This window comes from Ictalurus furcatus, chromosome 12 (assembly GCF_023375685.1).
Source record: "Ictalurus furcatus strain D&B chromosome 12, Billie_1.0, whole genome shotgun sequence".
Lineage (NCBI taxonomy): Eukaryota > Metazoa > Chordata > Actinopteri > Siluriformes > Ictaluridae > Ictalurus > Ictalurus furcatus.
In genome coordinates, this window is record NC_071266.1 from 18,546,029 (window position 1) to 18,573,665 (window position 27,637).

At 41.6% G+C, this 27,637-nt stretch overlaps 1 protein-coding gene across 1 annotated transcript in view; it reads left to right on the forward strand.

The window, feature by feature from the left end:
- The window catches only part of LOC128615949 (ubiquitin-conjugating enzyme E2 E2-like), a 72,527-nt gene that overhangs the window by 33,635 nt on the left and 11,255 nt on the right, over window positions 1-27,637 (forward strand). Inside the window, exon 4 of the mRNA XM_053638362.1 lies at window positions 24,222-24,354. Within this exon, the coding sequence (XP_053494337.1) occupies window positions 24,222-24,354 (133 nt within the window). The remainder of the gene's footprint in view (window positions 1-24,221; window positions 24,355-27,637) is intronic.

A 27,637-nucleotide genomic window follows, 5' to 3' on the forward strand; every position in this document is an offset into this window, starting at 1 on the left:
CGCCAGCAGGGAGAAAATAAATCAGTATTGCACAAATGTAGGTGTAAAGCTGTGTTAAGAATTTTCCGAGCATCGTTACTTTTTTTTTTTCCCTTTCTTTCTTTTTCTTTTTTTTTTTTTTTTTAAAAAGCTAAACATGTGGCACTGCACTTCATTACACTGCATGTTACACAATCTTTGTCTCATAAACTGTTTAGAAGTAGGAGATTATTTGGTGTGAATATCTTGTTAAGGTGACAGATGGTCTAACGCTCTGAGAAGCGAATGCTTGACAGGACAAGAGCGGGAGCTGTAGAGAAAACTACTCGTGTGTGTGTGTGTGTGTGTGTGTGTGTGTGTGTGTCTCTCTCTCTGTCTCTCTCTCTCACACACACACGGTGTGATTCACCATTCATGGTCATCCGTCTCAATTTATGAGCAACGGTAAAATCAATTCCCAGCATTGCTAAATCAATATCACTGTTATTACCTAACATCAAAGGTTTTATTTGCTTTGCTGCCCCCCCCCCCCTTAAAAAAAAAAAAGCAGGGTGTATGTACAGAGGGAATGAAATAGTTAAGATAGCGAATGAAGCATAGACGTAAAGCAGAGAAGGTGGTTTATTACATCTATTGATGCAGTGAAGTGAATGAAGAAGAAAGGTAACTAACGTAACGTGATGGGGTGAGTCCAGCTGGTTTAAGTGGTTAAGTGCATTAATAAAGACTAATACAGGGAAATGAAGGGGTGACTATGTAGGGGCCATGATCCTTGTCCTTCCCTGATGAAGTTGTTTATGTGGCAAAGTCTCGTTTGTGACTTCAACAAAATGTCACCAAGTCGTTGGCGAAATGAGATTTATATAATGAGAAAATATCATTCGCGTGACTGTTGTAGCAGGAGAGCTAGCTCTATGATAGCTTAGTATCGCACTTCATTTCGCTCATCTGTGAAAATTGTTCGTTCTACTGACAGCTAGGCCTGTCACGATAACTGCTTTTGTTGGACGATATATTGCCCCAGAAATAATTGCGATAAATGATATTATTGTCATTTTAAGACACTGATATAATGATAATATAATAGCATAATAATGCAAGTGCACGCTTTCAAAGAGCAACGAGCTTTTAATTCTTAAGAATATTCAGACTTTGGTATTGGAATGTCGAAAAATAGTTTTTGTCTTCTGATGAAAATGTTCTTCAAATTAAAATATTTCGTCATATCATGTTTATTCATTTTAGTCAATTTTACTCCATTAGTCAATGCAGAAAGGAAACCAAATATTTACACATTTTATATATTAACTGAACAAACATGTGGAAACTGGTCTTGTTGTGAAAACCTGATCTCTCTCCCTCTCTCTATCTCTATAGTTATAATAATACCATTATAATATGTATACTACTGTAATACAGTGTTGGGAATTCTTTAGTTATTCATCGTACGTGTTTTGCACACGTGTTATTTTGTGCAGAATCGAGTTGTAATATTATGTTGCCGTTGTGTAAATGTCTGATTAATCTCATATGTGTATAGGATGTGTTTGGGTGAGTTCATTAACCCGCTAGTAAAGCGCTTCAGTTTACCGCCGTTCATTCACTGTTCAGCTTCAGCTCACGCAGCTTAAGCGTCTCAATCCCCAGCATTATTCACTACGACTGGATTATTTCAAACACTAGAACTATTCTTTCTAGATTTTTCTATCTTCAAAAACATTTTTAGTGCATTGTTAATATCTTGCGTCATTTTTTTTTTAAAACAGTATGTTTGAATGAAATTCGGTGCTAGTGCTTGTTCCAGATCTTAAATTCGAATGCACAGTTTTTATCTTAAATTCGACAAATATTCAGAGTTCGAGTTTTAATTTGACCGAGCGGACGAGACGACAGAAACAACGCGAATGGCTAAAATGTTGGTTACACTCATCGTCCTGTAAACAAACCAACATGTAAACACAATGGACGATAATCAGGGTCAGCGATAACGATCGAGGTCACGTCCATATGATGTAATTATCGCGACAGGCCTACCGACAGCCGGTTCGTGGATGGGCCAGTGTGTGTAGTGCAGCAGGCGTGGGATTCGGATGCTGCGTTTAAACAGAGCTACGTTCCAAAGGAAAACGTTTGGGTTGGCAAAAAAATCAACAAGGTATATGTTGTCATTAGGGTTTGTTTTGCTTGTCCGCTGGGCATCTACGAATAAAAACAGGAACTCTACTTGTCCTGGGTGACAGGCTACTCATAATGCTGAAGATATGGGACAGTGCTATGAATGAACCCATTCCCTTTTGTCCTGCCAAACTTGCACCAAGTCAAACGACTTCATGCTAATTGGGAGTGTGAATCCAGAGAGGAAAATTGACCCATGCTTTCTGGGTGGGAGGGATGGAGTACTCTTTCTCCCCTGTCAATCAAAGTGACACTAGACAAGCATTGGCATCTTTGAGATCATGTATGTGTAAGAGGGGAGATCGCGCTTTCCTCCGGCGGTGACAGAGCACGGGCAGCGGTTTAAAAAGGCTGGCTTTTTATGCCATGTCTCAGAGGAAGCATGGGTAAGCCTTCAGCCTCGCCAGTTAATAGCTGTCATGTGATCGGTGAGAGCTGGCTGGTGGGTGGGAATCGGCTGGTGAGCAGATTGGAGATAGAATGGTGAAGGGATACGGCAGTAGCGGGAGTACACGGTTGCTGCACTCAATATAGCTCTGGCATGGTGCTGTGTCATTAAAAAAAAAAAAAAAAGTGATTCAATTATATATCCTGCTGCTCCCAGATTTAACGAGGGTGGACATGATTGCGTACCCTTTACAGGGGATTCAGTTGTACCCGCTGCTGATGCAGTAGAAGTCAGCATGTCAGACTTTAAGGCAGTTTTAGAATGAGTCTGATTACAGCCTGGGATACATGGTAGAATTTACTGCTGTGCAGGTGTTAATATTTTATTATAGTTTGGCTTTTGATAGAAGGAGATACTCCAGAAATGTATAACGAATAGGACACATAGCTTTGCAGGGGTGGATGAATGATAAATGAGTTAGCCCAGCAGGCATTTAAAGTTCCACTGTGCCCTCCCCACAACACCCGAACCCCCCCCCCCCATCTCACCCCACCCCACCCCACCCAGATGTTTTGGTTTTTTTATGTTTTGGTTATATATATATATATATATATATATATATATATATATATATATATATATATAATATGTATGTACATACATATGTGTGTGTGTGTGTGTGTGTGTGTGTGTGTGTGTGTGTGTTTTATCCAGCTGACAGATCCATTAAGTTTCAGTTGAGTTCTTCTATGTGCTCGCATTAACATGATTCATCCTGCAGCTCAGATTAGAGAGCCTTCTTCACACACACACACACACACACACACACACACACACACATGTTAATAAGCAGAGAAGTATTGTTTTCATCACTTAAACAGCTTTGGAGATGCTTGTGTAGATATGTATTTAGAGTCTGAAGAGAGCTATGATACCGAGTGGAGAGTCTACACCGATGTCAAAGAGATCTTTGAGTTCCAGTCGTATCTTCTCGTATCCACGCTGCCTTTTCTAATTCTCATTTCATTCTCCCGTCAAGGACTTCTAGCGTATAACCGTGTTGGATGACTAGAGAGAGGTTTTTTTCTTTCCTTTTCTTTTTCTTTCTGCAGGTCTCTAGAGGTGCAGTGGATAATTTCTGTCTGGTGCTACTCCACACAGTCTGCGCATTATTCAGCCTGTTGGTCAGGGTTTAATCATCTTGATGAAAGGAGCGGGAGATGAAGGGAAGCGTTCTGCCAGACAAAAAAGATCTTTTAAAGATGCATGTGGGCTGAAAATGAGAGGAATTAATCTTCTGTAGTGTGTGCTTTTCTGCGAGGGTTGAGGGGTTCTTGGTAGCTGTAGCTGTATGTGTGTGTGTTTGTGTTTGTGCGTGTGTGCATGGATGTATGGGCACATTACCAGTCCTGGTCGTAGGAGATAGAGGAAAACGTCCCACACAGCAGTACAGGATTGTAAAGCTTGAGCGGTTTCACTGACTAACGCAGCAGAAATATATGCGATAATTTGGGCTTTAAGAACCATAGGATGAAAGCACTAATGGAGCAGAAATAGAGATGAAGTTGTTCATTTATTAAGCTGCACTGTTTATGGAAGTAAAGAGGGATTGTCATACACACTCTGGCTGCTGCACATCGAATTCAGTAAATAAATATTAGCAGATGGTGTGATTAAACACTAGGTTTTTTCTTTCTTTCTTTCTTTTTAATAACCGCAATTTATTTGCTCTAGTACTGCAAGTGAAAGTCAGAGATTTCCTGTCGAACCCTCTTTCATTTCCTCACTCATCAACTTCCCTATGTTGATGACTGAGGACGCTCACAAATCGACTAGTATAATAATGCGACAAAATAGAACAAAATATATATGTATTTTACACATTTCTGTCACTTAACGGATGATCAGATTGCAGGAAATGCCATGCAAGGTTGTGTGTAAAGAACAGAAGGACTCTCACTTGACTTGTTCTCTGGTTTGCGGTTTGCAAGAGTTTGTTGTATCAGAGGAATGACTAAGGGGAGATTTCAGGTCGAGCAGTCATAAAAAAATTGATACATTACTAGTCCAAGCGCTTGTCGTGTCAAAACTGGACTACTGCAACGCACTACTCTCGGGCCTCCCGGCCAGCTCCATCAAACCCCTTCAGATGATTCAGAATGTAGCAGCATGACTCGTCTTCAACCAGCCCAAAAGAGCCCGAGTCACACCCCTCTTCATCTTCCTCCACTGGCTTCCTGTAGCCGCCCGCATCAAATTCAAGGCCTTGATGCTCACCTACAAGACCTTGTCTGGAACAGCACCCTCCTACCTCAACTCAACTCTCTCCTGAAGGCCTACGTTCCCTCACACAATCCGCGATCGATTAATTAATTAATTTACCTACTCAGCGTGGCTCAAGGTATCTTTCCAGAACCTTCACACTAACTGTCCCTTTCCGCTTGATCTATCGCTTTGCTTATGTGACATAAGTGTCAAATAACACCATTTATTCGGAGCGTTTGGAGATTGGGGAAAAAATGCCGCCTGATCCAGTTGTCCACTGAAGCCTCCCGCAGTTCCTGGCTGACAGGACTGGAACACGATCCGGACTTCTGGTGCTGTAGCGAAACAAGATTTAACATGTCGTGCATTCCGAGATGCTTTTCTGATCACCACGGTTGTAAAGACTAGGTATTTGAGTTACTCCAGCTTTCCTGTCAGCTCGAACCAGTCTTTCCATTCTCCTCTGACCTCTCTCTCTCTCTCTATCTCTCTCTCTCTCATCAAGAAGGTGTTTCCAGTCGCAGAACTGCTGCTCACTGGATGTTTTTTGTGTTTCGCCCCATTCCGTGTAAACCCTAGAGACTGTTTTAGTGTGTGGAAATCCCAGGAGATGAGCAGTTTCTGAAAAACTCAAACCAGCAACTATGCCAAGATCACATTTCTTCCCCCATTCTGATGTTCGATGTGAATATTAACTAAAGCTGTATGATTTCATTCTGCAACGTGATTGGATAACTGCACGAATAAGCAGGCGTATCCAATGGCCTGTGAGCGTATGCGGTAGATTATTTTTGGATTGCAGCATAAGGAAACGACTCGAGTAGAATGGGTAAAGGGGGTTTCTGGAGCCTTTTAATGCTCCTTTATTAGAAACCGTAAATGTTTTATTGTTGGAGATGAACGTGAACAGTGAAGTTAAACCCAAATGTTCACATCATAGTCTAACTAGACTGTATGGAAAATAATCCAATAAAAGATGTTCTGATTGGGGAAAAGTGGTACCTGTAGCTACATTAAATACGTGTTGGAGATGTATACAATGAATGAATGTATGTGTAGACGTGTATAAGAATCTGCTGTGGTTACAGTTGGGTGCTGCTACATTCCCCGTTCCTCGTGATGCAAGAAGAGTGCTAGTGCTTCGTAATCCTCCAGTGGTAATTGTACAGCGTCCGATGGCAGCAGTCCTGTCCTGTCGTGTTGCGATTCAGTGTCGTTTCCATGGAAATCCTCGCCTGCGGCAACACAGGGATAGCTCATCCCACCCCCCACCCCGGGAGGGGTTGCTAGGCGACGCCACCCGAGCCAATGGGGACTTGTTACAATTGGTTTACTGCTTATCCAAAGGTCAGAGGTCGCCAGCTCTACAGCAGGGTCAGGTTGGATTTAAAGGAGGATTGTCGAGACTGAGAGACCGGTCGCAACGATCACGCGTCAACTTGGACGTCCTGTCGAATCTCTCGGACTGCCCGTGTTGTACTTTTCTTGCTTTCTTTCTCGCCCAAATGAGGAAGGACAAAAGCTTGGCACAAGCTGACACACGGGTCTTTTAACCTGAGCCACAAAGACCTGAAAAGAGCCTTTTCTCTGCAGGGGGCCAGTGGGGATTTTGTCCTCTCTCCTGCTGCCTTTTACAGTGTCCACTCCAGCTCAAGAAGTACACAGGATCCCTGTCACACTTGTCAGGACGCGTAGCCTACATAGCGGTGCATACACTCTCTTATTAACCACCTTCGGCCTCTTCAGTGGCGTCTCAAAACAGAATTCCCCTGGGTTTTTTTTTTTTTTTAACTAGCATGAATATGAATATATTTCAAGACTTAATTAGTCAGAAATGTGTTTAATTAACTCTAGTCATTACATGCTAGAGAGTGTAGAGTTTAATTGGTATCGTTTGGGCTGAATTGTATTGGTTGCTGGTTATAAACTGATTTGATGGTTTATAGATAATTTATAATGAATAATAATAATAATTCCTTAGATTTATATAGCGCTTTTCTAGGCACTCAAAGAGCTTTACATTGTATGAGGGGAAATCTCCTCAAGCATCACCAGTGTGTAGCGTCCACCTGGATGATGCGACAGCAGCCATAGTGCGCCAGGACGCCCACCACACTCCAGCTATTTTTGGAGACGGGAGTAGCCAATTCAGAGATGGAGATTATTATGATAGATAATGGGGGAATTTCGCCAGGACACCGGAGTTATACCCCTACTCTTTTATGAGAAGTGTCCTGGGATTTTTAACCGCAGAGAGTCAAGACCTTGGTTTAACGTCTCATCCGAAAGACGATGCTGTTTCACAGTAAAGTGTCCCCGTCACTATACTGGGGCATTGGGACCCACAGTGAGCACCACTATGCTCGCCTCACTAAAACCACATTCAGCAGCAACCTTTGTTTTCCCCAGGAGGTCTCCTGTCCAGGTACTGGCCAGACTCAACCCTGCTTAGCTTCAGTGGGAAACCAGGCGAGAGCTGCAGGATGACATTTGCACTTTTCTGTAAGGTCATGGCCAAGCTGCGGGATCACGGTCAGTGTCTTTAAAGGAAAAATCCACTAAACTTATTTTTAGTCGGTCAATTTATACTTCGGTTAATTATCCACAATGCTATTTGACTTCCTGCTGATAACGGTGCCAGTGGGATTTAGTCCTTGGTTCATCTCTACCTAAAGAGAGTGATGCAGCAGCGCTTTTAGTCTTTTAGTGTGTCCAGCTCTCTCTCACCTCCTCATCTGTGTGCTCTGCTCAAACAGGTCAGCTTCCAAAGCTTCAACTTTCATGCTAACACGTTAGTGCGTTTGTTCTCGTCTCGCAGATGGCTAACCAGCCGAGCTGAGTCCCTGCCATAACTTCTGGAATTTTGAGTCCAACGTTTGCTTTCTCCACTACTTCCATTGCTGGATTTCTTGGATTTTGTTGACATTTTCTCACCTACTGCAGATCTCGCCTACCGTTAACCTATCACGTGAATAGCAGGAATACAGCACTGAGACCAGAATCACAACACGTCACAAATGCTACAATATAAATATATTTAGTGTACTTCAGGGTGATGGTTTCCTTTAACTGAAACAAGTACTTTACATATGTTTTACAAATAAGATAGAAATGTGAATTCAAATATTTATCAGCTGATTAGTCCTTTCATTGAGTTTTATGGATATCATGGCAGGCTTTTTAATGGTTATTACCCAATTTCACATCAACACTAAAACACTTTTTACGGCTTTAGCTTCATTACGTGTGTTTTATTTATATTAGTTTATTTGTTCAGGATGGAAACTTGGCTCGCCAAGATTAATTCAATCTGACTTCACTTAAATACGACCTATTCGAGTTCCAAAATGAATAAAATTCCAGCTATAAATGCAGCTTCCATAACTGCCTCCAAGTGCCTGCTCAGTTTTCTACCAGATTTCGATTAAATAAATAAAAAAATAAATAAATAAAAAAAATAAAATAAAATAAAATAAAAATACACTACTCCTACATGGTAGTCATAGACAAACCTACTGGATCATACTTTCCTACACTGAAGCTGTTCATTTATTAATGATACTGTATTTTTCCATTGTGAGCTTTAATACCTTTTAAGGTTTACGCATTTTTATTTGCGACACCCACAGACAGAAACACCTTTAGCTCTACAGTTAAAAAAAATGTTTCTTCCCTGATTGACTGACTTCTTTCCTGGGATCTTGGATGACTGTAGTCTGCACTGCACTTTTCCATTTATTGTAACACCTTTATAATGAATAAGGGCCATTATGTCAGTGGATTCCTGGTTGGAACTCGACACTTGTGGTGTAAGGTGTGTCCATGTGAACCAGAACAGTAGCATTCCAGTATCGTATCATTAAGCATTTGATCTGGAATGGCAGGTATTATCCAGCTGCAGCGACACAAACTGCTAAAACGCTAAAGGCTTCCTAGTCTAGCTGTTTGTGCCGTATACAGCGTACATTCGCTAATGTTTAATTAGCTCTGTGTTTTGGCAAATCTTCCTTGCAGGTGTTTGTACTCATCCTTTTTTTGGAAAGTGTCAATGAAGCTTTTCCCCTTAGGATATTATTCCCATTTGTAGGACTATAGTTATGTGAAAAGCATGTATCATTTAGATCTGCAGGTCTAATTCGTGTTATTAGGCCGCGGGGCCCAACGCTGAAGTATTCATCCGTCATTCATTAAATTGACAGAAGCTAAAGGCATTGCGGCCTGTGTTTAAGGGCAGTACCTTCAGTGGCAGTTACAGATTAGTCTCTCAGGGTGCTGTGGGGAATTTCGGGTACATTCCTCCATGCATATTCTTTTACCTCCATGGCATCTGGATTTGCCTAAATTAAGTCCTGTCCTTGGCAAAATTGTCCAAATGGCTCCTTCCACCGGTTCAGTGTGCATTTGGATCCTTGCCTTTTGACTTACAAACTATACATTGACTCCATACCACTTTTCCAAACTTGAGTACCGAGTAATTCCAGTATCACTCTGATATTTTTTAACTAGTAAGCTGGAACTATCTGTTTTAGCAAAAGGCGAAATAAAAACACATTTTGTTGTGTTATTTGATTCAAATGTTTTCTGATTGATTTTGGATGTCTCTATTTTTATTTGTTATTTGCACACGTACTTTTTGGTTCAGTTTGGATGTATATATTTTATTCACATTAATATTTATTAATAGTTAATAGATATGATTATTTATTTCATTTTTAAAAAGTACAGTACAGTTTTCATGGTACAGTCAGTACTGTGTATTTTTAAAAAAAAATTTCAGCAGTATTTTACTCTGAGTGTTATGTTTTCATTCAGTATCAATTTTAAATGAATCTGTTGATTAATCGGTTATCGGCAGGTACAGCACAACTTACCGGTATCGGTCAACGTCTAGTTTTGACTACGAGACGTGGTGGTGCTGTTTTTTTTTTTTTTGTTTGTCCTCACAATGGGCCATTTATCAGTTGTTGAGTAAAGTTGTGTGTAAATGTTTGCATGAAACAAACCAAGCTAAAATCTTCCACTGGATTTACAAAAGATTTGGAAAGGCTGAAAGTGCAAAGCATGTTCCCGACACAGCTGTGTTTAGTGACGCCCACAAACTCCATAAAAGGCCATGTGCACAGACAGCTGGGGGCATGAAATGAATGATCAAGGTAAAGCCTGAAACACAGACGTGGAAATTATGTTTGACTCACTTCTATGGCAAAAAAATACTAATTATACTACTAAGCGAGCGCTAAATCTTCCGTCAGCTGAGGTGTTTGTTTACGGTTTATGGCTACAAACAGACCGGCCCATCCTCCATTTATACAGCGGCATTTCTTCTGACATAATTTAATGATTAGTTTTATTTTTCTTCATTTACAGGGTTTGTGTTGCCTCACTTTCTTTCTTTATTTTAATATTCTTTAATTAATGGCAATCATATCAAATGTTTCACAAAATGTTCTCGGTGATATTTTTAGTAGATATTTTCAGTATTTTAGTAGATAAAGTAAATAGTAGATACTAAATGCTGTAAATGTGATAAAAATAAGCAATTTAAACTGGACAGTATAATCCAGATATAAAAGTGCAGTAATGCATGCAGATTATATGATTTGAAGTCGATCAAGAAGTTAGTCTTCTTATGTATAAATGTACACACACACACACACACACACTCAGGAGCATGAGTAGGATATAAAGGTTTTTCAGAGTATATGGGATTTTCATGAATACCACATTTCTTGTGTAAACGCACATATGAACAAATTAATCTGCTCGGAACCAGCTTGATAAATGAGGCCAATTGCATGTATATATAAATATATATATTTAAAAAAAGAGATCTTATTCAATTCTGGTTAGCATCTTTATTTTCTCTCATTATATTTAACTGTGACTTTAACCGTGTGTTGTGCTTGCAGAAGATTTCTATGACTGCTTTGCATCACAATTGATTTGACTCCATTTCCTCGAGTGTGTTCATTCTCTGGCTCTTGGACAGGATAAACCTACTTGTCTGAATAATAAAACTAGCCCAGACACATACATTGGTTTTCCCGGTCGAGAGATTTGTCCACCCCTACGATGGTAACTTGGGTGGTTACTGTTACTATTACAAGCAATTTCCCTGATAATTCAGGCTACAAGATCTGATCAGACTTGTTCGTTTTTCCTTACAATATCCAATCCAGAAATTCCTGCTGATATCGGTCTAATACTGGTGCCATTACTCACCTTTCTACTCGTTTTGCTGACGTTTTACCAGTTGAATTTGGGTTTGCTTCTGTAAAGGCAGGCTCTGGAGCTCCGAATGCAGCAATCGGACCATCGTTGGTCTATTACTAAACATACTGACATGCTAAACATACATGTGGTGCTAGAACTGGACCGTTGCGCAGTATAGGGGTGTAAGCATTTCAGACGTTTCAGTGTGGACGAGCTATTTTTGGCAAACGATCGAGAACGCCCGTTTTTTCAGATCTATCCGGATTAATGTAAACGTAACCTTTTTAGTAACGCTGTGTGTAAACGCTTTTTATAGGCCAAATAGAACTAAACATTTCCGCCATACAACCTTTTTGTTTTCGAGTGCCGAATGTCTTGTCTGAATTCTCTTGCAAATAGTTTATGAATCAATTCGTTAATATACAGTACAATCAATGAGGCTCACTGTTTGTGTTTACGATCACATATGAATAAAAAATAATAATAATAATAATTGGTTTTTGGACAACCTACATTTTGTTTGGCAAAATGAAGATTACTAAAAAGAACACCTTGATGCCAAGCTTAGATGTCTTGAGGTTTTATACAAGGTTCCACCATGTTCTCTCAGTGTTCATTTTCAGCGAGCCTCGGGATATGAGCGTCGTTTCTCACATGGCAGCCGTGCTTTAGTCATCGCTGATCTCTGCTCTACTAATGGTAAAATCACGCACACTGATCTTAGTCATGACGAGCGGGGGAAATACTGCGGTGACTCAGTCTTTATTTCTCGGCGCTATGCTTATCAAATATGCTCCAGCCTGACATGAAACATATACCAGATCCACATGTCCTTCTCTATTTCACCCCTGCTGAGACCAAGTGAGCAGTCAATCTGATAAAGGACTAGCTGACTGGTAGGAATAAATATATATTTCTTTCTCTTCACATCTTCTCACAGTATTTGCTTGCAGGAATCTGTTTAACATATGCCCCAGACTTTCACACCAGGGCCTGGGACTCCTGTGTTTTGGTTTTCAGCAGTTAATGACCTTCCTTCGGAAAAAAGGCATTCTTTGTCATTCGGAGGTTTGGCTCGGGTTGACGTGGCTGATCAGTGGAACAGGAAGTGATGTCGGTATAGCGGAGATGCAGGGATCTCTGGGAAAGTTGGGTCTAAGGAAGCATAGCTACCGGGAGGGTCTGTCATTTTATTACTGTGGTGCAAATTACAATCCACAGTTATTTACATTTACATTCATTCATTTAGCAGACGCTTTTATCCAAAGCGACTTACAAATGAGGAAATACAAGCAAAATTAGTTATTAGAAGTTATTATAATTAAGTGTGATACAGTTGGCACCCCAGAGTCTATTATTTTCATTTATATCACAGTGTGGTTAAATGCTCGATTCTGCTTGGTCAGTATGTGTGCATTATTTTTGTATAACAGTACGGTTAGGACAGTAGTTCCCGGCTGAAACATGAACAAAAGGTTCATATTAATGCACTCGTTCTGTGTCACTATTACTATAGTAACAGCTCGTATACCGGGACTTGTAGGGTGGACGCGCCACGTAATCAGTCCAGTACAGGATTTCGCAAAGTTTTGTATTTTTTTCTTTTTTGGTGATTGTTGCTGCCAAAAAAGCTAAACAATTTTGCTGCTGTTTTTTTGTTTGTTTGTTTGTTTGTTTGTTTTTTCAAAATTTGCGATGAGTTTTTTTTTTTTGTGCTTTTTTTAAATTATTTTTGCACAAAATAGTTTTGCACGCTCTTTCGCAGTGATGTTTGTTGGTAAACGAAACCTTTTAGCTGTACTCGTGTTCGACGCACGGGAATTTCTGTTCTCACATATGATTCAACACTGACTCTGTTTACATGGACAGCAGTAATCTAATTATTGAGCTTATTCTGAATAAGACAATATTCTGATTAAGGTGTTTACATAAATCGCTTTTAGAATATTCCTTTCATGTTCCTGTTTTAAACGTTAGAACATAAATCGATTAACGGCACACCTCATTATGTCAATGCGCCACGCCCTCTGACGTCCCATCCAGAATTTCACGCATCGACATACAATTCGTCTTCGTTATGGTACCGTATACAGTTTTGGGTGTTTCATTTTTAATTTTACGAAAGCTTCAAGTGCAGTTAATTATTTGTCATGCCATACGTGCAAATAGACGACTGCTTGAAGCCGTGGGCTGCGTCCCAATCCGCATACTTACCTACTATATAGTAGCTGAAATACATGTATCTCTCCTACTATACAGTAGGTAAGTACGCGGTTTCGGACGCAGCCGTGCTCTCTTGTTCGCCGTCAAACGGTTGAGTGCTGCCGTGTGTGTACGTGTCCTGTCACAAAATGCGGTGAAAACTCCCACACGACGTTAATAATGTGATTAAGGTGTGTACACGTCTATAATGCGACTAAAATAGGAGTACTCCACACTTCTTAATTCCATTCGTGTTTACTTCGAGTACGACTTTAGCCGGATTAAGGTCATCAATAATCAAATCAAATATCCTGCACAGGGTCGCAGCGAGCCTGGCGGCCATCCCAGTGAACTCTGAGCACACCCTGGACAGGTAATACAGTTGCTGATTTTGAACATGCAGTACCAACTGTAATTCAGATTGCAGGTTTATATTAACGCGCTTGTTCTAATATGTTATCATTTATACACAGGGAGAGATAATAATAAACGACTTGTGGAGTCAGTAACTCTACTGATCTGCGATAATGCCGACGATAAAGGAATTGATCATTCATTTATTCATCCCTGTGTTTTTGGAGACAAGTGCTTAGACTGTTTAGAGAGAGTGTGTATGTGTATGTGTGTGTGTGTGTGTGTGTGTGTGTGTGTGTGTGTGTGTGTGTGTGTGTGTGTGTGCGCATGGTAGTGTTGGGGATGTAACATGCTAAACACACACACACAGCCTGAATGACAGCATGTTTATTATTCTGGCTGGTGAGAACTGGAACGCAGCCCAGACTGCAGCTGACGCACTCTGAGGACTTCACCAGAGACCTCGCGCTTTCTCTCTGTTTATTTTTCCTCTTAGTCTCTCTCACTCCATTTTATCTCTCCGTCTCATTCTCATTGAGTCTTTAGTACATTTGTGCTGGTTCATGTCTCGGTTTAATGATACTGCTTTCTAGTTTTCTGTGTGTCTTCCTCTCCACTGTTCTCACTCACTGCTCGCTTTTAGTCTGTCGGTGGGCGAGAGACTGAAAACTTGTATTATGATCCATTAAACATGCAAAACCTAAAGCAGAGAGGGAGGAAGAGCAGAGCTGTGAGAATGTGGGTGTGTTTGTGGGTGGGTGTGTTTGTGGAAAAGGGAGTGTGTTTTTGTGTGGATGTGTTTGTGGATGTGGGAGTCTTCATGTGTGGGTGTGTGTTGGCTTGTAGGTGTGTTTTGTGTTTGGGTGTGTATTGGGTTATAGGTGGGCATGTATCGGCCTGTTGTCGGGCGTGTTTTGGCTTGTCGGTGGGCGTGTGTCAGGTTGTGGGTGGGCGTGTTTCCCTTGTGGGTGGGTGTGTTTCGGCTTGTTTGTGGGTGTGTGTAAGCTTGTGTGTCCGGTTATAGGTCGGCATGTTTTGGCTTGTGGGCGGGTGTGTGTCCCTTCTTGTGGGCGGGCGTGTGGCGGGCGTGTGTCCCTTCTTGTGGGCGGGCGTGTGTCCCTTCTTGTGGGCGGGCGTGTGTCCCTTCTTGTGGGCGGGCGTGTGTCCCTTCTTGTGGGCGGGCGTGTGTCCCTTCTTGTGGGCGGGCGTGTGTCAGCTTGTTTGTGGGCGTGTTTTGGTTGTGGGCGGGCCTGTGTCTGCTTGTTTGTGGGCGTGTGTCGGCTTATTGACAGGCATGTTTCCCTTGTGGGCGGGCGTGTGTTGTTTTGTGTTTGCATGTGTGTTGGGTTGTGGGTAAGCATGTGTTGGGTTGTGGGTGGGTAGGTGCGAGTTTGTTTATCGGTATGTAGTTGTGGTTGCTTGTGAATTTGTTTGTGGACCAAGAAGGACCAAATGTCCTCATAACCACATGGATCTCACAGAAATTAACAGATTTTTTTTTTACAAACAAAAAGAATAAAAAGGTTTCCTTCAATTTAGAGCTACATTAATCATTAGATCTATAGAAGGTCACAAGGATAGACAAGTGTGTGTGTGTGTGTGTGTGTGTGTGTGTGTGTGTGTATTGAGCACTGCTGCACAAAGTCCTGACTCACTAATACAGTAATGATGAGAAGCAAATTCTCCATCTCCCTTTCTCTTTACCGGAGGCGAGTTTCTGTGTATTTTGGTGCATTTCTCCATAAACCGGATACTTATGAAGACACTCCTCCTCAGTGTTCACGCAGACCCTGATCTCTCAGGGCTATAAACATTTTCATTTCTATTTTTTTTTTTTTGAAATTCCTTCCTCTGCTGTGACTAAAAATAACAGGCAGGGTAAGTTCTGAGAGAAGAACTAGGTTTAGGGGGAATAAGAGCGAGACAGATGGCTGTAGAAATGAGAAGTGTTTAAAGGAAGAGGCGGAGGAGTGCTGTCCTCATGTACGCTGTGATGTGCCACTTCCGCAGTGGTTTATGGTGGTTTCTGTGTAGTGAGGAGCTTCAGGTAATGGAAATGGATGACTGATCTACTGTAAACCTGCGCTTCTGGCTTCTTTTGAGTCTGGATGATGTGGTCAGAGGCAAATCATTTTCCCACCTGGACCGTTAAATTCATGGTTTTCCAAACCAAAACCTGTATATTTTTTCTTTCGGAGTTCTTTAATCAGAAAACACGTTGCTTCCTTTTTTTTTTTTATGCCGTAGGCGCCATCAGTCTACAACCAGCACTTCCTAAAAGCAAGCGTTATAAATTCTCATGCTTCACTGAAAGGACTGATTCACTTCTTTATTGTCTAAAATATCCACAAATGGATTTGTGATCTGCTGACTCGGCCGTTTTACTGGACTGTTTATTTAGGTTTTTTTTTTTTTTGCTTCTTTTTTTTTTTTTTTTTTTTAATTCATGACATTTTGAGAGTGTGGACTTGATTCCCTACTTATAATTAGAGTAGGACACACTCCACTGATCCGTCTTAAAGGCGTAAAAGCGTTAAGGTTCTCACATGTTTTGATTGCTTTGAAATCTAACTGCCTTGGCTTAAGAAGTGGTAGCTAATATAATATAGGGTCGTTCTCAAAATATGATGACTTTCTGACTTTCAGATTTTGTATTATGTTTTGATATTCTATTTTGGAAATTGTGACTATAATCACATTCATGATCTTTAACGTGGTGCCATTACATTAAGTCGCCAGAGTTATTCATTGGTTCAGGTTATTAATCACACCAGCATCCGTTAAGTATTCTGTTAAATGCTCTTTTTTTTTTTTTTGGTAAAAATTATTTTGCAGACAGATGGAAAGGTATAATTTGAATGACATGTATAAATTATCCAGAAGAAAAAATTTAATTTATAATAAAAAGTATATTGACATATAGAGTTTGGAGGGAAACTAGTGGTGCTGCTTGAAATTCCCGCTCATTCTTCTGAACTTTGACCCTTGAAGCACTTCTACAACTTTTTTCTGATTTCAAAATACAAAGTTTTCAAAAATAGCCAACATCGTTGACACTGAACAGTGAATATGAAGTGCAGACTTTCAGCTGTAAGGTGATTTGCATTCGAATGGGGTGAACAGTCCTTTTTGTAAGGACAGAAAAGAAACTGGACAATTATTGGGCAGTTGTTCAGCTGTTCCATGGCCAGGTGTTTTATTAGTGCCTTATTATTAGAGATGCACCGATACTAAATTTCTGAGCCAATACCGATAACTGATTATTCAGAGTGATATCGGCCGATACCGATAGTTCTGCCTTTTATACCTTCTTTTAAATGAATAATAATTAATTCCACAATTCTGAAGGAAATGCAAATAAAAACTTTATTCTCTCCATTTCAACAAGTTGTTTCACAATAACTGGTCTCATAAACAGAAAACACATTACTCTAATTAACATTAACACATGAACTAAATTCTGAAGATTAAAGTAAGATTATTAACTTATTGAATGTCATTAATTCATATTAACATCGACTGAATTCTAGAAAACCTCCTGTTAGGCTTCACATTCACTCACCTCAAACAAAAGCATTTCTACTTTATCACTGACATCAAACTGGTAATATATAATATCAACTTTTTTATATATTAACATTAACTGCATATGAAATACTCTACTCTACAAATATATTTTTCCGTGCAATATATACTGTTTTTCAACGGTGTACTGGCGCTTTAATTCAGCGTGAGGCCGAGCAGGCAGCGCGGGGGGGAAAAAAGAAAATTAGACTCGACGCCGAAACTCCCGCTTCACTGCTGCAGTGTCCGGTGTAAAATATTAGCAGTGCAGAGATTACAGAGCTTACAAACTGCAGTTTTGTCATCATTCCACACAAAAGACATCATCTTTACACACAGCATGAAATCCATGTGTTTTCCCGCCCTCTTTTGATTGACAGGATATAATCTGCTCATCGGATGTTTTTACGCTATCGGTCCATAGCATGAAAAATAGCCTTCGGTTGATGAAAAATTGATAATCGGTATCGGCCGATACATCGGTGCATGTGTACTTATCATGTAACTTAAAAGTAAGCAGAGATGGTTTTAAATGTGACATTTGGAATCCGTTGTTGTTAACTCTCAATATGAAGTGCAGTGGATTGTCACTGCCAGTGAAGCAAGCCACCGTTGTCCTGGAGAATCAAAACAAACCCATCAGAGAGCTGTCAGCAACATTAGGTGTGGCCAAATGGACTATTCAGTCCATTCTTAAACAGAAAGAATGCACTGGTGAGCTCAGGAACAACAAAAAGGCCTGGAAGACCAAGGAAAACAACTGTCATGGTGGATGACGGTAGAATTCTTTCCTTGGTGAAGAAACATTCCTTCGCAGCAATTAGCCAGATCAGGAACACCCTCCAGGAAGTATGTGTATCTGTGCCAAAGTCAACAATCAAGAGAAGACTTCACCAAACTAAATAGCGAGCATTTACCACCAGATTTAAACTGTTGGTAAGCCTCAAGAACAAGAAGACCAGATTAGAGTTTACCAAACATGTCTTTACAAAAAACATCCTACGGACAGATGAAACAAACGTCAACTTGTACTAGAATGATCGGAAGAGAAGAGCATAGAGAAGGGAAGGATCTGCTCATCTTATGGCGTGCGTGTGTGGCTGTAAGTGGAACCGGTTCCCGTGTATTTATTGATGATTGAACCGCAGCAGGATGAATTCTGAAGAGATATATTATCTGTTCAGATTCAAAACTCATGTAGCGGTGTGTCACAGTGCAGATGGACAATAACCCAAAGCATACTTCGAAAGCATCCCAAGACTGTGTGCTGTATTTCACTTGCTGAAGGCAAAACTGAAAGCAAACCGCCACAAAAACAAGCAGGAAGTGAAGACCGCTGCAGTAAAGGCCGTGCAGAGCATCACCAGGGAAGAACCCCAGCATTTGGTGATGTCTGAGTCCCAGACTTCAGTCATTGACTGCAAAGGATTTGCAAGCAAGTATCAAAAATGACCATTTCATTTAGGATTGTTGGTTTTGGCCAGTTAATTTTGGTTGCTAGAAAAAAAATTCAACCTCAGCCTTTTATTTTATATTTACATTTATTCATTTACATTTATTCTTTTACATTTATTCATTTAGCAGACGCTTTTATCCAAAGAGACTTACAAATGAGAAAATAGAAGCAAAGCAATATATCTAGCAGAGAACAATACAAGTAGTGCTGCCATACAAGATCCATTAATTGAGTTCCAGAAGAAGCAAAGTGTGCAGAGTAGAGGTGTAAGGGAGTAAGGGTTTATTTATTTATTTATTTTTATTATGAGTTGGTTAGGTGTTCATGGAAGAGGTGGGTCTTTAGCTGTTTTTTGAAGATGGTGAGAGATTCTGCGATCCGGATTGAGGTTGGAAGTTCATTCCACCACTGAGGGACAGTTAGTGTGAAGGTTCTGGAAAGGGACCTTGCGCCACGCTGAGTAGGTATTACTAAGCGTCGGTCGTTGATTGATCGGAGATTGCGAGAGGGAACATAAACCTCAAGGAGAGAGTTGAGGTAGGAGGGTGCTGTTCCTGACAAGGTCTTGTAGGTGAGCATCAAGGCCTTGAATTTGATGCGGGCGGCTACAGGAAGCCAGTGGAGGGAGATGAAGAGGGGTGTGACTTGGGTTATTTTGGGCTGGTTGAAGACGAGTCATGCTGCAGCATTCTGAATCATCTGAAGGGGTTTGATGGAGCTGGCTGGGAGGCCCGAGAGTAGTGCGTTGCAGTAGTCCAGTTTCGAGATAACAAGAGCCTGGACTAGTATCTGTGTAGCCTGTTCGGTGAGGTAGGGTCTGATTTTCTTGATGTTTAGCAGACGCTTTTATCCAAGATGACTTACTGAGGTTGGGAAGTTCATTCCACCACTGAGGAACAGTTAGTGTGAAGGTTCTGGAAAGGGATCTTTATTTTAGCCCTGAATAATTCTCCACTTGGAGCGGTTTGTCGCTGTGTAACTGAACGTCAGTTAAAGAAGACGGCGGTGTTGTGATTTTATATCTTCAGTGAACAGAGGCGAAACCAAGCAGACAGGGTTTACAGGAAAATACATGGAAATGTTCGTGTCTTATTGGCTGACAGCTCTCAGTTCTGCCTAATGCTAGCGGTTAGTGTGAGGGAGAAATGGATATACGAAGATTTATTATTATTTATTTACTTTTTTAACTAGTAAAGTGGTTGAAACTGAAACAGTAACATCCTCTGATGCTGAGCAGGAAAACGAGGTGTGTAAATGTCTGTATGAGTTCTAAGTGACGTGAACATGATATGAGCAGAGCATAAGGACAGATAACGTACTCGGCATGGCTCTGTAGCAGCTAAACCCATACACTGATAGCTTAGCTGTGCCTCCACTTGGCTAGCGACACCAAACTAGCCTAGTCTCGTATTAGATAGCCAAAAAGTTGTATATTTTATCACTCTAGTAGTTCTGCAAACAGTGACGACACCCGATGCAAGTTTTATGATAAATTCAACTTTGTGTCCAATCTTCACATTTTTTTAAGCCAATAGCCCTCACATGCAAGAAGAAAAAATGTAAGCAGTCTATTTAGAAGCACGTTTTTAAATGTTTTTTGATTGAGAAGAATCTGGGCTCAGCCGCGTTTGACTAACAGTCCAGCTAACGCCCCTGGTTTAACTGTTTATCACTCATCTTTATCGTTAGTCCATTTCATTTCCACCTCAGCCATGCATAGAAAAACAACATAATTCCATTAAGGTTTTAATTTGCATGTTCAGAATTTTATAAAAGAGCTGCATGGGAGTGGGGAAGGGGGAGGGGGATGGGGGGGGAGCCCACGTTGTGATTTTTTACAGTGGAGTGTTTAGTACAAAGCGTCTATGAAACATGATGTTTTTTGTGTTTGACCGTTGTTCTTCTTTCATCAGTGTGATTTTCACATGAGAGAGAGAGAGCAAAGTTCAGACTTGGGTATCTGGCAGACATACAGCTTCTAACACACACACACACACACACACACACACACACGGCAGGGAAAAGAGAGATGTGGTGCCTGCCATCTCAAAGCAGCTCCAGATGTGCCGCATGTAAAATGGCTGTGGTCAGTAGAAGGGAGTTCTGGGTAGCCAGCAGTAGTGTGGGGCATCTGAAAAAGCACACACACACACACACACACACACACACACGAGGCTGACAGTTTGGCCCACTTTCCCAGCTCAGATCGAAAGAATAACGGATTGACGGAGAGGGAGAGAGGAAAAAAATGAAGTGTCTGTGCTGTTTTCTAAGCCTAAGCTGAAAGCCGAAAATACGAAGTAGTGCTGCTTTACACACAGCTTCCTGTCACACATGAGCAGATTTATCACACACACACACACACACACACACACACACACACACACACACACACACACACACACTCCTTTCCTTCCCTTTAAATCTGTCTCTCTTCTCTCTATCATTCCTTTCACTCATTCTCATAGTATCCTTCCTTTTATAGTTCTTTGTTCTTTTTTCCCCCCTCTCCATTATTAGTTCCTGTCTCTCTTTTTTTTTTTTCTGTTCTCCGTATTCCTTTCCCTCACCCACTCATCTGTTCCCTTCTCTGCCTCAGTCCGCTCCACGTCCCCAGCCATTACACTAAGCTGCTGAAAAAGCGAGTTTGGATCACGCTCAGCGTCTGTAGGAGGGGGAAAAAAGTCCGGGGCAGCTGGCGGAGTCGTGTATGGGATCCAGAATAAGATCAGCTGCTCTTTGCGGTGGAGGGAGGGAACGAGAGTTGAACAGTGGTGTCCTTCTGGTAGCAGCTGTCCAGAGCTGTGTGTGTGTGTGTGCCTTGTTCACTTTGTCACTATGATCTCACTTTTGGTTCATGAATAGCATGTGACGTTCAACTGAGTGTGTTTATTGGCTCTTTTCACATTTCGGCTGCTGTACGAGTGTTAGTCATGCGAATATGCTCAGAACGGGACACACGTGGTTAAACATCGCAGCAGCCCGAACACTTAAACCAAACAGGAAGTAATTATTGATACTTTTAAGCGTCTTTCATCTTAAATTTAACCTGACGTGCGCATGTGTCGCATGTAGGTTGAATCTTGTGGGCGTGTACTGTCTAACAATGTTTGTTTGTTTGTTTGGGGGCATGGTGGCTAAGTGGTTAGCACGTTTGCCTCACACCACTTGGGGTGCCTTGGGGAACCTTGGGGGTTCCCTCTGTGCTTCGAGGGGTTTCCTCCGGGTACTCGGGTTTCCTCCCCCAGTCCAAAGACATGCGTTGTGGGCTGATTTCTAAATTGTCCGTAGTGTGTGAATGCGTGTGTGCGATTGTGCCATGCGATGGGTTGAAACCCTGTCTAGGGTGTCCCCCGAGTCCCCTGGGATTGGCTCCAGGCTCCCCACGACCCTATGTAGAATAAGCGGTACAGAAAATGGATGTTTGTTTGTTTGTTTGTTTGTTTGTTTGTTTAAGTACTGATGAAAAAATATTAGCTATATTAAGCTAGTTATTACATACTAGGCTTTGTACTAGTTTTGTACAAGCTAACTGTACCAGCTATGTAAAACACGAAAGGTACCAAAGGCACCAACTATCTCCACTACTTCTGTCCAAGCTTTTAATCAGAGTTCGTACATAGAGATGGAACAATACCACTTTTTTTTTTCCGAACCTGATACTGAAACCTTGACTATCAGCTGATTGATATCGTTTTCTTTAAATGCTACTTGGCTTTAAACTGTTTTTTGTTGTTGTTGTTGTTGTTGTTGTTGTTTTTTGTAACTGAAGCACAGTTCAACTCTTTCACAGGAAAATCACTTGCATGAATATGTAAATATAATAATATATAATAAAATCAGTCCTAACAAAAGCAAAAACAATCACTTTTTATACCATGGTTTGTCTGAATACTCGATTCTGAAGGTGTGCGTTCGAACCGTATAATGCACAGGTAGTTCCTGTCAGTTTAATCACCGTTCGAAATGAATGTGCTGCCTATAAACAACTGTTACCATAGTAACATACAGTTACAGTAGATTACAGTAGTTAAACTCACAGCTGCATTATTAGTAGAGGCGCGGCACAGATTAGATTAATTCACACACGAACAATCTCTCTCTCTTGCTCTCTCTATCTCTCTCGCTCTCTCTCTCGCTCTCTCTATCTCTCTATCTCTCCCTCGCTGTCTCTCTCTCTCCCTCTCTCTATCTCTCTCTCCCTCTCTCTATCTCTCTCTCTCTCGCTCTCTATCTCTCTCGCTCTCTCTATCTCTCTATCTCTCCCTCGCTGTCTCTCTCTCTCCCTCTCTCTATCTCTCTCTCTCCCTCTCTCTATCTCTCTCTCTCTCTCGCTCTCTCTATCTCTCCCTTGCTGTCTCTCTCTCTCCCTCTCTCTATCTCTCTCTCTCCCTCTCTCTATCTCTCTCTCTCTCTCTCTCTCGCTCTCTCTCTCTGGTCTTTTTAGTCTCTCTCCCTCTCTCGCTTGCTCTCTCTCTCTCTCTCTCTCTCTCTCTCTCTCTCTCTCTAGTCTTTTTAGTCTCTCGCTCTCTCTCTCTGGTCTTTTTAGTCTCTCTCTCTCACTCTCTAGTCTTTTTAGTCTCTCGCTCTCTCTCTCTCTCTGGTCTTTTTAGTCTCTCTCTCTCTCTCTCTCTGGTCTTTTTAGTCTCTCTCTCTCTCTGGTCTTTTTAGTCTCTCTCTCTCTCTCTCTAGTCTTTTTAGTCTCTCGCTCTCTCTCTCTGGTCTTTTTAGTCTCTCTCTCTCTCTCTCTCTCTAGTCTTTTTAGTCTCTCGCTCTCTCTCTCTCTCTCTCTGGTCTTTTTAGTCTCTCTCTCTCTCTCTAGTCTTTTTAGTCTCTCGCTCTCTCTCTCTCTCACTAGTCTTTTTAGTCTCTCTCTCTTGCTCTGTCTCTCTCTCTCTAATAACTATTTATTATAATTAATTGAAATAAATAGAATCTTATTGCACTACTTTATCTCTGTCTATGATTATAGAATGAACAGAATTGTAGATCTAACGATTCGGATATAAAATAACCAACAAACATTAACCGTTATTTTTATCCTTTCAGTCACATTTTGCACACATCAATGACCGCTTTAACTTGTCAATACAGGCAAGTGGCCACAGTGTAAGCGGGATAATCCACGACTAGGTGTGCGTTACGCTATTTTAATGCACTCCACTTCACGTTGTGACTGCATTACCACCTCGGGTGTGCATTATTTTCTAATAATTCAACGGCCTGTCGTCAATTATTCCTTACATATGTAGCCTAAACATATCCAGTTCCAAAAAATCCAGTTGTAACCGCTGCCATTTGTTTCAGGATCTGATATCCGATACTGGGATTCAGATCTCTAGTCATATATAACAGGATGAAGTGAAATCATTTTTGAAATCAGCTAATTTTAGGTAGGAACTAATGATGAGTTGGGAACTGAAGAAACATCGGACCACGCGCGCTGCAGGAATCATTCGAGCCGGTCATTTGGATTTGTCGCTTCACTGCATCGTACTTAAATTGCATACTGAGAAAATATCAGTTCACACCACAGCTCCGTGTCGCACACATACACAGAAAATGAACGCTCCTGCGAACGCAGCGTTGACACTGCTTTAAATCCGCAACGTGTTGTGTTTTCAGCGCCGGCCCGAAAGGAGACAACATCTACGAGTGGAGGTCCACCATCCTGGGTCCTCCAGGCTCCGTGTACGAGGGAGGAGTCTTCTTCCTCGACATCGCCTTCACGCCAGACTACCCCTTCAAGCCGCCCAAGGTGAGAGAGTGCACACTGGCAAACAATCTCACTTTAACATCACTTTATTAAAAGCCATTTAAAACGAATTTTCACTTTCACAGTTTGATCAGTGCTCACTGGTGCTTGTTTTGGCTTCTCACACAGCTGTGTGTGTGTATGCGTGTGTGTATTTTCTGACACACCACCTCTTTGCCTGTTTATTTTTATTCTGCTGTTTGCAGAATGCGGTGGAGAAGCAAACAGAAATGGTACACGATGAGTTATTAAGGATTAAAACCTTGTGTTTGTGTAACGCACCACATGCAAACACTAGTGCATTTTTACATCTAGCTGTTTTGGGAACCTGAATTTTCACTGGCTTTATTTGTCTTCTCAAGGTCAAGCCCTTTTAAGGAGTTTATTGGTAAAAGCATTTTGTTTCCTTTTCATCTGCAGTGTTTGCATTTTAGGTCCAGAGAACTATGAGCGTAAGTCCATGCGGGAGCAAAAAGCACTCCGGGTGCAAAGAGGAAGAGAATGGAGAGAGGGAGAGAAGGAGAGAAAGAGAAGAGACAGAGAGAAATAGAGAGGGAGAGGACATTGAGAAATGGAGAGAGGGAGAGGACAGAGAAATAGGGAGAGGACAGAGAAATAAAGAGAGGGAGAGGACAGAGAAATGGATACAGGGAGAGGACACAGAAATAAAGAGAGGAGAGAGGGAGAGGTCAGAGAAATGGAGAGAGGGAGAGGACAGAGAAATAAAGAGAGGAGAGAGGGAGAGGACAGTGAAATAAAGAGAGGAGAGAGGGAGAGGACAGAGAAATAAAGAGAGGAGAGAGGGAGAGGACCGAGAGAGGGAGAGGACAGAGAAATAAAGAGAGGAGAGAGGGAGAGGACCGAGAGAGGGAGAGGACAGTGAAATAAAGAGAGGAGAGAGGGAGAGGACCGAGAGAGGGAGAGGACAGAGAAATAGAGAGGGGGAGAGGACAGAGAAATAGAGAAGGGGAGAGGACTGTGAAATAAAGAGAGGGAGAGGACAGAGAAATGGAGAGGGGGAGAATATAGAGAGAAATGCATTGAAGAAGAGAAATAGAGATGAGAGAGAGAAATAAAGATACAAAGCGAAATGGAGAGGAGAGAGAGAAATAAAAGATGAGAAGGAAAGGACAGAGAAATAAAGAGAAGAAGAGAAAGGATAAATGGCAAGTTGGTCAGGACAGAGACTTTATTCCTCTTCGAGGATGACGAGTCACGCCGCTAAAAACTAAACCTACAATACACAAACAAAATACTAAACTGAAAAGCAGTCCTCTGCTGCTGTATCACTGAGGACAGCGATGCAGTGAAGGTCTGTGCTGCGTCTCTACTAATAATGAAGCTGTGAGTTTAACTGTCTACTGTAACTGTATGTTACTATAGTAACAGTTGTTTATAGACAGTGCATTAATTTAGAACAGTGATTAAACTGACAGGAACTACCTGTGCATTATGCGGTTTGAACGCACACCTTCCAGCCAATCAGAATCGAGTATTCAGACAGACTATGGTATAAGTGATGTTGTTTGTATATTGTATTTCACATTTTCTTTCACTGGTGTGAATGCTATGTGCTCTGGTACGGAGTCTTCTCCATAAAGAACAGCTTACAGGCTGCTGTTTGAATTAGTAGGCTGTGAGGGTTCAATAGTCAGTGAGGGTTCAGTAGGCTGTGAGGGTTCAGTAGGCTGTGAGGGTTCAGTGGTCAGTGAGGGTTCAGTAGTCAGTGAGGGTTCAGTAGGCTGTGAGGGTTCAGTAATCAGTGAAGGTACAGTAGTCAGTGAGGGTTCAGTAGTCTGTGAGGGTTCAGTGGTCAGTGAGGGTTCAGTAGTCAGTGAGGGTTCAGTAGGCTGTGAGGGTTCAGTAGGCTGTGAGGGTTCAGTGGTCAGTGAGTGTTCAGTGGTCAGTGAGGGTTCAGTAGGCTGTGAGGGTTCAGTAGTCAGTGAGGGTTCAGTAGGCTGTGAGGGTTCAGTGGTCAGTGAGGGTTCAGTAGGCTGTGAGGGTTCAGTAGTCAGTGAGGGTCCAGTGGTCAGTGAGGGTTCAGTGGGCTGTCTCTGTCTACTATCTTACTTCTCATTCTCTCCTTCTCCTTATTTGTCTCTGTGCTCTCTCCTTCTGTTTATTTCTCTGTCCGCTCTCCTTCTCTTCTCTTTATTTGTCTCTGTGCTCTCTCCTTCTCTTCTCTTTATTTCTCTGTGCTCTCTCCTTCTCTTCTCTTTATTTCTCTGTGCTCTCTCCTTCTCTTCTCTTTATTTCTCTGTCCTCTCTCCTTCTCTTCTCTTTATTTCTCTGTGCTCTCTCCTTCTCTTCTCTTTATTTCTCTGTCCGCTCTCCTTCTCTTTATTTCTCTCTGTGCTCTCTCCTTCTCTTCTCTTTATTTCTCTGTCCGCTCTCCTTCTCTTCTCTTTATTTCTCTCTGTGCTCTCTCCTTCTCTTCTCTTTATTTCTCTGTCCTCTCTCCTTCTCTTCTCTTTATTTCTCTCTGTGCTCTCTCCTTCTCTTCTCTTTATTTCTCTGTGCTCTCTCCTTCTCTTCTCTTTATTTCTCTGTCCGCTCTCCTTCTCTTCTCTTTATTTCTCTGTGCTCTCTCCTTCTCTTCTCTTTATTTCTCTGTGCTCTCTCCTTCTCTTCTCTTTATTTGTCTCTGTGCTCTCTCCTTCTCTTCTCTTTATTTGTCTCTGTGCTCTCTCCTTCTCTTCTCTTTATTTGTCTCTGTCCTCTCTCCTTCTCTTCTCTTTATTTCTCTGTGCTCTCTCCTTCTCTTCTCTTTATTTCTCTGTCCGCTCTCCTTCTCTTTATTTCTCTCTGTGCTCTCTCCTTCTCTTCTCTTTATTTCTCTGTCCGCTCTCCTTCTCTTCTCTTTATTTCTCTCTGTGCTCTCTCCTTCTCTTCTCTTTATTTCTCTGTCCGCTCTCCTTCTCTTCTCTTTATTTCTCTCTGTGCTCTCTCCTTCTCTTCTCTTTATTTCTCTGTCCTCTCTCCTTCTCTTCTCTTTATTTCTCTCTGTGCTCTCTCCTTCTCTTCTCTTTATTTCTCTGTCCGCTCTCCTTCTCTTCTCTTTATTTCTCTCTGTGCTCTCTCCTTCTCTTCTCTTTATTTCTCTGTGCTCTCTCCTTCTCTTCTCTTTATTTCTCTGTCCGCTCTCCTTCTCTTCTCTTTATTTCTCTGTGCTCTCTCCTTCTCTTCTCTTTATTTCTCTGTGCTCTCTCCTTCTCTTCTCTTTATTTGTCTCTGTGCTCTCTCCTTCTCTTCTCTTTATTTGTCTCTGTGCTCTCTCCTTCTCTTC